Below are 12,134 nucleotides of genomic sequence, written 5' to 3'. Positions count from 1 at the left end.
GTAGCCCTCCTATAAACGAACAATAAACAGGCTGAGAAAGAAATCAGAGAAACAACACCCTTCACAATAGCCACAGATAATATAAAATATCTTGGTGTAACTCTAACCAAGCAAGTGAAGGACCTGTATGACAAGAACTTCAAGTCTTTGAAGAAAGAAATTGAAGAAGGTATCAGAAGATGGAAAGATCTCCCATGCTCATGGATCAGGACTAACATAGTAAAAATGGCCATCTTACCAAAAGCAATCCACAGATTCAACACAGTTCTCACCAAAATTCCAACACAATTCTTTACAGACCTTGAAAGAACAATACTCAACTTCATATGGGAAAACAAAAAAACCCAAGACAGCTAAAACAATTGTGTATCTTATTCTTATGTCACATACATTAGCCAGGAAAATGACTGAGAAAATGGCAGCCCCAACAGAGCATAGAATAGCCTGTACCAGTGTCCCTGGAACTCGAGTCCCAGTTCAGGCCATGTTCTAGAAAGTTCCATGTCTTCCATACCATACTACTCTGGGTTACTTGAAATCATGTGAGATTAGTTCAGTCACCCAGGGACTTCCTTTCTTCCCCTTCTGCCTGAGCTCTTTCCTCCCCAAGCCTCTTTACTTAGCATCCCACACTCTCCCACTGAGCCACCATAGACTGAGAAGGTCCAGTTAGATGGACAGACGCTGATTGCCCTCCACTTCTTGTTTCCAGGCAACATTCAAAGGCTGGATGGACATTATGTATGCGGCTGTCGATTCCCGAGAGGTGAGTCTCAGCTTCTGATGCGCATGGCCTTCCCCTCTGTACATCCTGTTGCACTGACTGTATCTGTGATGAAATTTAAATAGCCTTCCCACCAGAAGAGTCAGACTTACACCGCTTTCCACAGCCCATCTCTGTGGCAGTATCTATCTGCTACGTGTTTGGACATTTGAGCTCAATTAGCCTTCTACGTGTGCTCCTCAGGCTTCTCAAGCACGTCTTTCGCTCACTGAGGCCGTGACAGACAGCTGGATAGCCGTGGTTTTATTGGTTACTTTTCCTGTTGCTATGACCAAACACCTGACAAGAAGGAATATAAAAAAGGGATTATTTTGGCTTACAGTTCAAGGGGGCTCGGTCTCTCACAGCCTAGGAAGCATGACAAGAGTGGGAGGCAGCTGGTCACATTGCAGTCCCAGTCAGGAAGCAGAGCAGACAGGAAAGAATTGGCTTCTTCCCACAGGACTTTCAATCTTAAAAGTTCCACAACCTTCCCAAATGGCAGCACCAACTGGGGCCTAAGTGTCCAAACACTAATGAACCTGCAGGAGACATTGCACATTCCAATCCTAACAGTAATGGGTAAGGTCCCTTCCTGCCATGGCAGGCACAACTGATGTCCTGCTATCCTCTGAGCCCCTGGAGTCCTCTGGAATTCCCATCCTCTGTCCAAAGCCTTTCTTTAGTTCATCAGATATTACTCAGTGGCCCCTCCCAGCAGGACATGGGATGGGCTGTTTCCAGGCAGCTCTGATTAATAAGTCTCAGGAGTTGATAGACAAGCATTACAGCTTCCCTGTTCCTTGGTGGTCCCACTCTGAGGTGTGTTCTTCATCGGGATGGAGCTCCAGTTGCCTACAGCATCGGCCTAGCTAATAAATAATACTCCTCCATCAGCTTTTCTTATCTGCTGCTTCTCCCCAACTCCTCAATCCTGCCTTACAGGATAAAGTACCAGGGCCTTGTCTCAGGGTTAGCTTTTAGAGAAAACCTAAGACATGCACCTCCTCACATCTCCTGCCTTGTCTTGACCACAGATCAACAGCCAGCCGCGGTGGGAGGACAACCTGTACATGTACCTCTACTTCGTCGTCTTCATCATTTTTGGAGGCTTCTTTACACTGAATCTCTTTGTTGGGGTCATAATTGACAACTTCAATCAACAGAAGAAAAAGATAAGTGGGGCTCAAGTGTCTCGGCCATAGTAATGAATCTCGTACTTCCTATCCCTTGGACAACTGTGGCCTCGCGGCTAAAAGCCAATGGCATAGTGCTTCCTGTCTGTAGCACTAAGCTGATATTTGTCCCCTGGGTTTGGTCCTCACCACTGTCTGGTGCCTGATGCTGCCACTGCTGGGGGAGCTGTATTTGCAGGGTTATAAATGCTCCCCAAAGTTCCTATCCTCCAATAAAGTGACCTCAGTCTTCTCAACTGGAGCCAAGCGTCACAGACGACTCCTTACAAAGTACCACTAGGGTGGGAAAGGACCTGTGATTCTAGAACTTTAAGCCCCAAGGGACTGAGTTAGGACACCTCAGGAAGGGCCAAGGCCTCAGGCACTGGCAGAATCCCAACCCTCTTGGAATGGAAAAGAAGATTCATGCCTCCATACTTCCCTTGGCTTCATAGGACCCTAATCCCAAATATTTATTTATATTTACAATATAAAATATGAGTGCTAAAGGTATAAAGGGCTTTCTCTTTGTGCTTGCATATTCTCCTGTTCCCAAGCCCTCTCTGCTCTTGTACTGCAGAACAAAAACTAGCTTTGCTTCAGAAACCCAGGCAGTGGATCATATCCAGGTGCTCCCCTCAGAGTTTAGCAAGCATAGTGCTTTCAAGCATGGTGCTGTGGTAGAGCATTTGACTACAGGACCCAGGCAGGGGGTCTGCAATGGGCTCATTCCCTCTCAGGCCAGACATTCCCTGATTCTTCCTGCTCAGGAGATGAGAAGATTGGAATGGTCCGCAGGCTTTGGCATCTCTGGAGGATCTTGTTATTTTAATAACATCAGTGTGTCCTGCTCCTCTACCTAGGAGGTCAGGACATCTTCATGACAGAGGAGCAGAAGAAGTACTACAATGCCATGAAGAAGCTGGGCTCCAAGAAGCCCCAGAAGCCCATCCCACGCCCCCTGGTGAGTCCCTGGGTTTCTCTCTATCAGAGCAGGTTTGTGAGTTCAGCTTAACCTGGGCTGAGTAGACGCCTGGCCAGTGCCATATGGAGGAGATTCTGGGGCAAGTTTAAGGGTGGAAGTGATGAGGTTCCTAGGCCCCAAAAATGAGAAGTTTAAATGAAGCGAGAACAGCTCCAGTGGTTACTTCAAATAAGCTTGCCTGATGAGCTCTGCATCTCTCAACAAGTGGCTGAATCATGGCTTTGGAAACAGGTCATGAAATAGAAAGGGTATTAGAGTTTCTACATCAAGGCGTGGTCCTTATATAAGTTACTCCAGACTTGGTGAGTACAAGGTGTCGGAACATTTACAGGAGGGAAAGGAAGATTTATCACCTTTGCCACACTTTATTTGTAAATAGTGAGTATCAATTTGATGCTGTTCTAACATCTGCGAAGAAACATTGGATCAGGATGGCAGGAGGTTCCAGACTGTACCAGCAGAAACGTCCTTCCTAATCCCGTAAGATGAAGATGACTGGATTTGGATAAGTCTGAACGAGAGTGTGCAAGGCTTCCTGAGGGCCTTTCAGGACACACACACACACACACACACACACACACACACACACACACTGCTGAGGAAATAGCTATTGGTGAAGTACTTACCTTGCAAGCACAAGGACCTGAGTTCAACCCCCAGAATCCACATCTATAAAGGTAGGTAGGTGTGGTTGGATACTTGTCCTCCCAGCACTGGAGAAGTAAATCAGGCAGATAGATCCCTGGGGCTCACTGGTCGGTCAGCCTGGCCTAGCAAATTCCAGGGTAGGGAGAGACCCTGTTTCTAGACAAGATGGATGGCACCTTAGGAACAATACCTGAGATTGTCCCCTGACCTGCACACACACACACACACACACACACACACACACACACACACACATACAGTGCATAAGCACTTGCACATGCACAAAATCCAATGGGTGGGAACAGGCTCAAAATTAAGGATTCAGGTAAAAGGCTGTGCCCAGCCAATGGGATTCAAGTCAGGGGTTATAAAAGCAAGCCGCTGAATTCCATGGTCTTCACTGATCCCACACCAGTGCTAAGCTACCGTCTGAACCGGAGTCCTATGTTTGGGCCACTCCTTAGAATAATCAAGCTTCTGATACCTTTTCTCCAGCCTCTCCCCTCTTATCAACCAGCCCACAGACCACTGGAACTTCTTCTCCTCGTTGTCCTGGGAATAGGGTTGGCTAAATTTCAAAAGTGCACTGTGGATATGAAGGCGGGAATTGTAGGTGGATACCATTGCTTCCAATAAAGTCTTAGCTGGGACCTCCACATCCCCCAGTGGTGGCATAAGGTCAGTCCTCCTCATGAGGGGAGTGGGCCTCACTGCCTGGCTCTGCTCCTGGGGTTCTCCATCTGTTGGGAGGAGAGTGTGCACTACTAATTGACCATATCAGTACTCTTAGTGGAGAAGCATGGCTTTTTCTTCTCTTTGTGATCCAAGGCTGGTGAACATTAGTGCTTGTGTTCCCAATCAAGAAAAGCTGAGACAAGGTTGGCATATTTCAGCAGTGCTTTGTAGTCTTGGGGAAACCACGAGAGCAGTGTCTAAGCAGAGACCACATGTGGCTGTTCTCCAGAGCCCACAGTCCTCGGTCCCTCCATGCTCTAGACAGTGTTCACATCTTGATACCACCTGCCTGGTGACATAGTCTGATCATATATATATCCTCCCTAAAGTCTAGAGCCAAGAAAGAAACTCAAGGAAAAAATTCCTGCTTTATCTTAATGTTACTGGAAATTTTGTGGTGCAAGTCCAGACTCGGCAGCCCTAACAAGTTGGGTTCTACCTCCCACCCTCAAATGCCAATTAAAGAGACAAGTGAGAGTGAGAACCAGGGAAAGGAGGTTCTTCAACGTGGGCCATACTGGTAGGAGGGAGGAATAAAGAAGTCCTCCCAAGCCCATCTTCTGCTTGGTTTAAATAGAGAGCAAGAGATATGCATAGCTAGGAGGCCCTGGTCAAGTGTGGTCCTGCCCGTCACTGACCCATCATTGACTCAACTCCAGTCTATCCTGCAAGGCGGCCTGAGCAGTTGTCAGAACTCTGTGAAATCTCTGTGAAAGCCTGTGACTGGCACCAGGCTTTAGTCCTTCATTTAGCGTGAGACGACCGGGGAATTCAATTGCTTGGGGTTCGTTGTGCCAATAGTCTGATGGTCAAGTGAGGGGCTCAAACGTCTCTTTAGAACGTCTCTTTAGAACGTCTCTTTAGCACACCTCCACTTCTGCCAGGACAGCTGTGCTAACGACTGTCCTCCCAAGACCAGCTCTCTTTCCATCCAGCATCCGTCTCTGGAATGTTCTGCCGGTGTGTTTAGGAACCCCAAGAGATCAAGCAGAGCATTGGCAGAGAAGTTCTGCACCTCCCAGGTGTGTGGGTGCTTCTAATGGCAGAGCTAACACAGTACTACAGAGGGATTCCCCAAATCGTACATGCACCCCACCCCTTGCCTCTGGTCAAGTCCACATTCTAAATCTTGTCTTATCCATAGAAACAGTGAAAGGTTCTACAGTACAGGACTGGACGATTTTATTCTATAATGTTCTCTCTTATAAAAATCACTAAAAGCAGGTTTCACATGCTCCACATTATAAGAAAATAATAGACTCCAGGCTTGTCACGTTATCATTCACCCTCCATCATCTCCGAGTACACAGAGGGCTACCAAGATATGAGCCCCACCCACAGGCTGAGTGGGGGAACAGACAAGCGTTGGAATATCTAACCCTAATCTGAGGCTTGCTTGATTTAATTAGAAGTCATGTAACCAAGAATGGACCTCTTTTTTTTTTTTCTTTTTCTCCTCCATTTTATGATGTCATGGAAGGGCTTAGTGACTCAGCAAAGCCCCTCCCATCCCAGAGCATAAGCCAACAGTCAAGCAAAGAGCCAGGCCCTTTGTGGTCTGAGTCTCTGCTCTAACCCAGCAGGGTAGCAACCCACCCGCACTGTGAAGCAGCAGCAGGGGTCAGCCTGTGGTAGCAGCTCCCTCCACCCACTCAGAAGCTTCTGGAAGCGTGCTGGTAAGACAATGGCAGGTTCTTCTCTCCACCCCTGGTAACCACACATGTGGGACCCTGAACACAGTATCCACTCAGTAAGTGCCTCTGTACAGAATTAGTCAAGCTAGTAGGGTGGCTATCAACTGCTGAGGTGTGGTTAACTCGCAGCTCCTCATTCTGTCTTCCATCCACTCAATTTCTTAAGGTCCTTCTGTACGGCAGGCATTATGCAGATGCTAGAATTTGAACTGTAAGCAAGATGGACACAGTTCCTGCCCTCACAGAGGTTGCAGTTTGGTGATAGGGGCAAATAATTAGCAAAAGCCACACACATGTCAACTCACAGGCTGGAGAGATTGCAGCAAGGGAAAGCATAGGGTAAGAAGCCAAGGATGCCCGAGACGACGTCTGAAGAGCTCCCATAACTAGGAGTTGGATGCAGGAGGCTGGAACAGGCTGGCCTGATACCTCCCTTTCTTTCTCAGAATAAGTACCAGGGCTTTGTGTTTGACATCGTGACCAGGCAAGCTTTTGATATCATCATCATGGTCCTCATTTGCCTCAACATGATCACCATGATGGTGGAGACTGATGAGCAGAGTGACGAGAAGACAAAGATCCTGGGCAGAATCAACCAGTTCTTCGTGGCCGTCTTCACGGGCGAGTGTGTAATGAAGATGTTCGCCCTGCGGCAGTACTACTTCACCAACGGCTGGAATGTGTTTGACTTCATCGTGGTGATCCTGTCCATTGGGAGTGAGTGGCAACCGTGTACTGGGGGAGCCTCATGGGGTTGATTAGCAGCTCTCTCTTTTCAAATCAAGGAAAGAGCCAACTCACTTTTAAAAAACTCTCTCTCTCTCTCTCTCTCTCTCTCTCTCTCTCTCTCTCTCTCTCTCTGTGTGTGTGTGTGTGTGTGTGTGTGTGTGTGTGTGTGTGTGTGTGCAGGTGCATGTGTGCCATGATGTACACGTGGGGGTCAGAGGACTCCTCTGGTGTCAGCCCTCACCTTCCACATTGTCGTTTGATCCAGAGTCTCTATCGTCCTCTGCTTTGCACACCAGGCTAGCCCACAAGCTTTTGGTGATTCCCCTGTCTCTGCCTCCCATCTTGCTGTAAGAGCTCTGGGATTGGATTACAGACACATGCTCCCATACCCTGCTTTGTAGGGCCTTACCCACTGGGCCATTTCCCCAGCCTCAACTTGCTTTTTCAACACACATGGTACAGGTCAGAAGAGCCCTATATGTGTAGCCTTCCAAAGGCAGCAGACGTTAAATGCCTCAGGATGTTCTCAGAAAAAGAAGACTTTCAGTGGGCTTCATTGTTATCATGGGTGACAGAAAAGTGAGGGACTCAATGAAATGAGATCAAAGCTGTAAAGACACTGTGTGCTGTTGAAGGCACTATACTTTGGGTGTAGTGGTGTCTAGAGTCAGAATCTGGTGTGAGAAATGGAGCTGACTACTTACTGAGTTCTGAGCACTGGTGCCACAGATCAGCAGCCCTTTGACGGAGATGTCATTGACCTTATATAATTAAAATGGAACCTCTGAGATTAGGAATGTTATCAGGGTAACGGAGTCTGCAGGAGGCAGATCTGAACTTAGACAAGCCTGTGTTCTTCTACTAACTAGCTCCCTCCCACCAACAACCAAGAGAATTAGTTACTCTTCCAACGGCTGCGAGCAAACACCTGACAAGCCGTTTAAGAGGAAATGACTGCTTTAGACTCATGATTTAAGAAGGAATGCAGCCATTGTGGTGGAGCGACCCAGCAACCAGAGCATGAGGTGTATGGTCAGAGTGTGTCCCCAGTCAGGAAGCAGAGAGCAATGGATGCTGGTGCACAGCTCACCTTCTCCTTCTCATTCAGTGCAGGACCCCAGCCCATGGGATGGTATCACCTACATTTAGGGTTGCTCTAAAAGCTAAACTTCTCAGGAATGTCCTGAGACATGCTCTGAACTGTGTCTAGGTCATTCTAAATTCAGTCAAGTTGACAACGAAGACTGTCACATCGTCCCTGGACTAGTGGGTTAACTGATGCTTGACTCTTAACAGGACACATCCTGACTCACCAACTTTGAATTGAATGCATTGAATCATAAATTCATCTTTGTCAGTTATATTCTGGCCCACCTGCTTCTCCTGTTAGAGCGCAGCTGTGGGTTTAACCTTCCATTGATTTACTACCAAGAGCTAATGGCATCTAGATAAAACTGTCAGCAATTCATCCCTCGCCCTACCCTCATGGCAAAACAGAGGCTTGGGTTGCATTTATTTGTTTGAGGTTTTAATCTGTCTTTGCTTTATCTTGGTATTGCTGCTGGATTGCTGTTGGGTTTTCTAAAACATCTTTGAGTTAAGATTGACATACCAAAAAAAATACTACATGAACTTAATATATACAACTTGTCAGGCTTGGAGATTTGTGTATCCATGAAAGCATTTCCACTTTATCAACACCATAAACATAGCCTTTGCCTCTATAAGTCTAACTAACCAGTTCACTGGTTAGTTAGTGCTGAGATCTACCCTATTAGCTGGATGTGGTGTTGCATGCCTATAAACCAAGCACTTGAGATGCTGAGGCAGGAGAAATATTGTGAATTTGAGATCAGTCTGGGCTATAATGAGTTCAAGGCCAGCCTTGGCTATAGAGTGAGACTTTCTCAAAAAATCAAGCAGATGGTAAGAAACAAAAGGGGATTGAGGAAGATCTTTCCTCTATGGCTTCTGTGACTCGGCATAACAAGTTTCTGTTGTTGATTGACTAGAGAGTTTTGGTTTTCATTTGTGTGTTTTGTTTCATCTATCTTTCAAAGTAAGAGATCCACAAGGACATTTTGGTGAGAGCTTGCTTGTCTGACTACCCACATCGATGATACGGAAAGACCACATGTCCTGTGACCCTGTGATGAGGGTTTCTAACTAACCGTTCCTGGTTCCCTCATAGCAGCCCCATCCACTGGGCAGGGATCCCTTATAGACACAGATGAGAAACCACCTGAAGGGACCACATGTCTATCTTTCCTCTTTTCCTCCCATTCCCCCTTCCCACCAGAAAGACATTTATTGTTGCAAGTTATGAATTCTTTCTCTTTTGAACAACCCTGGGAAAACTAAAGACACATACATTTCACATATATGATCTCATATTACATATCATAAATATATACATGATGTATACATGATCTCATATTAGATGTCACAGGTGCACACATGATGATACATGATCTCATATTAGATGTCACAGATGCATACTGCTTTTCTGGAAGGAGTAGATCATATACTTATGTGAGGGAAGAATGTTCTAGTCAAACTAGACTTTAAGAGTTTTCACAAAGAGTTTGTAATCCAGACATATCCATGATCTCATATTAGATGTCATATAGGGGTATATACATTCTTCATCTTTCTCCTCTTCTCATGGCTAGCATTAGGGGACATAACTGACCCTAAAAAATCCTGTCTCCAGACCCTAACATGGAGTTCAAGTACAGCTGGAAATGAAAGAGATAAATGAAATTCATTGTGCAGACAGCTGGCCATTCAGAACCGTTCTTGTTTATCTGTCAGCAAGTGGCCCAACTGCTAGCCTTCCTTATAATTAATGCGAGTTCCATACAATTATCTGTGGGACCGTGTGCCAGGAACTGAGTCAATCTTCACAGGAGGGGATGGGGAGATGAATCACAGGGGGCCTGGCCTACCCGGAGCACAGAACCAGGGTGGGAAAATGGGTATGGTGGGCTATGTCATGCTGGAAGCAAAGCATTGTGGGCATGTGGAATAGACTACAGTCACTTCCAGCTGAACTTGGCTGTGGAAGAGAGAGGGTTGTTTATTATGATGATTAACACATATTAATTGAATAAATTAATGGGATTCACTATGATATTCCCACACATGCATGCATGGTGTGTTGAAGAAGACAGGGTTTTAACCATAGAGGCTGACTAATAAGATGTTCTGGGTAAGGAGAAAGATAAGAACATAGTAGAAAGGTCGAAAAACAACCTGAAGGAGGGCTGGCTACCGCAATCAACAGTTACTGACAAGCAGGTCAGGCTAAGGCACAGACTCCTTGAATATGGATGCCTATAGTGAGAAAAGAAGAGGAAATGTGATCATTGCCAACTTAATCAGAGCTCATGGTTTGAGACACTAATTAGATAATTTTCCACCCTGTTTCACAGGTCTGTTGTTTTCTGCAATCCTTAAGTCACTTGAAAGTTACTTCTCCCCTACGCTCTTCCGGGTCATCCGTCTGGCCAGAATCGGCCGCATCCTCAGGCTGATCCGAGCAGCCAAGGGGATCCGAACACTGCTCTTTGCCCTCATGATGTCCCTGCCTGCCCTCTTCAACATCGGCCTCCTGCTCTTCCTTGTCATGTTCATCTACTCCATCTTTGGCATGGCCAGCTTTGCCAATGTTGTAGAAGAGGCTGGCATCGACGACATGTTCAACTTCCAGACCTTCGGCAACAGCATGCTATGCCTTTTCCAGATCACCACATCAGCCGGCTGGGATGGCCTCCTCAGCCCCATCCTCAACACAGGCCCCCCATACTGCGACCCCAACCTGAGCAACAACAGTACCTCCAAGGGGAACTGTGGGAGCCCAGCAGTGGGCATCGTCTTCTTCACCACCTACATCATCATCTCCTTCCTCATCGTGGTCAACATGTACATCGCGGTGATTCTGGAGAACTTCAATGTGGCCACAGAGGAGAGCACAGAGCCCCTGAGTGAGGACGACTTTGACATGTTCTATGAGACCTGGGAGAAGTTTGACCCAGAGGCCACCCAGTTCATTGCCTTTTCTGCCCTCTCAGATTTTGCAGACACACTCTCTGGCCCTCTTAGAATCCCAAAACCCAATCAGAATATATTAATCCAGATGGACCTGCCATTGGTCCCTGGAGATAAGATCCACTGTTTGGACATCCTTTTTGCCTTCACAAAGAATGTCTTGGGAGAATCTGGAGAGTTGGATTCTCTGAAGACTAATATGGAAGAGAAATTTATGGCAACTAACCTTTCCAAAGCCTCCTACGAACCAATAGCAACCACCCTCCGGTGGAAGCAGGAAGACATCTCAGCCACTGTCATTCAAAAGGCCTATCGGAGCTATGTGTTACAACGCTCTTTGACGCTCTCCAACCCCCTGAGAGTGCCCAGGACTGAGGAGGATGACACGCCACTCCCTGGTGAAGGCTACGTCACATTCATGGCAAATGACAGCTGCAGGCTCCCAGACAAATCAGAAACTGCTTCTGCCACATCGTTTCCACCATCCTATGACAGTGTCACCAGGGGCCTGAGTGACAGGGTCAACGTTAGCACATCCAGCTCAATGCACAATGAAGATGAAGTCACCAGTAAGGAGGGGGACAGCCCTGGACCTCAGTGAGGACACTCCAGCATGCACGGGGCAGGTTCAAATATCGTCCTCTGCTGTGGCCTCTTTCCCTCAAGAGGTGGCACTTATCTACGGCCTTACCCATGCATGCCACTGGTCACTGTGCCAGAGCAGAGTGGGGACATCCTTGAGAAAGCCTCCATACCAATAGGAATCAAAAGACAAGGATACATCTCCACTTTGACATCTCTTCTGAATTTCCAGAAAATGTCACTGCTCCATTTATTTTGGTTGTGACTAGAGATATGATTTCCCATGACCAACTTCTCAGAACCAGAACTTCTAGAGACATGCAGCAAGGACATTTCAGATGGTCTCGGGTAGTCTTAGAGAAGCACATAAGGAGGGCATTGCTAATTCGGGTTTGCATGACTGCATGCTCACAGCCTCTGGACAACACCTGTGAGACAGCCATTAAAATGAATATTTTTTAAAGGTATGGCAAGAGTAACATATCTTGTGTGTGTGTGTGTGTGTGTGTGTGTGTGTGTGTGTGTGTGTGTACACATGTACATGTGCATTTGGAGGTCAGAGGTCAATCTCTGATATCATTCCTCAGGTACTTTTTGAGATGGAGTCTCTCACTGGCCTGGATGAAGTCTCTCCACATAAGTTTGGCTGGCTAGGCAACAGATCTACCTACCTCTGCATTCCCAGCTCTGAGATTACATGTGCACTCTCTGAATGCCTGGTATTTTTACATATGTCCCGGGGTCAAATCTAAGTCCTCATGCTTGTTTGCAAA

At 46.7% G+C, this 12,134-nt stretch overlaps 1 protein-coding gene across 5 annotated transcripts in view; it reads left to right on the top strand.

Annotated features, from left to right (window-relative positions):
• Scn10a (sodium voltage-gated channel alpha subunit 10) overlaps window positions 1-11,776 on the top strand; it is a 95,851-nt gene extending 84,075 nt beyond the window's left edge. For 4 of the 5 annotated variants that reach the window (XM_059267178.1, XM_059267177.1, XM_059267176.1 and 1 more), the window contains 5 exons: window positions 713-766; window positions 1,801-1,938; window positions 2,798-2,902; window positions 6,447-6,717; window positions 10,164-11,776. In XM_059267178.1, the coding sequence (XP_059123161.1) occupies window positions 713-766; window positions 1,801-1,938; window positions 2,798-2,902; window positions 6,447-6,717; window positions 10,164-11,380 (1,785 nt within the window). In that variant the 3' untranslated portion in view covers window positions 11,381-11,776. Of the gene's footprint in view, window positions 1-712; window positions 767-1,800; window positions 1,943-2,797; window positions 2,903-6,446; window positions 6,718-10,163 lie in introns of all 5 variants that reach the window. The other variant, XM_059267175.1, reaches the window with a different exon arrangement.
• The last annotated feature ends 358 nt before the right edge of the window (window positions 11,777-12,134 follow it).

The sequence above is a fragment of the Peromyscus eremicus genome, chromosome 7 (assembly GCF_949786415.1).
Source record: "Peromyscus eremicus chromosome 7, PerEre_H2_v1, whole genome shotgun sequence".
Lineage (NCBI taxonomy): Eukaryota > Metazoa > Chordata > Mammalia > Rodentia > Cricetidae > Peromyscus > Peromyscus eremicus.
The sequence above is the reverse complement of the archived record's forward strand: the minus strand, read 5'-3'. Positions and strand labels throughout refer to the sequence as shown.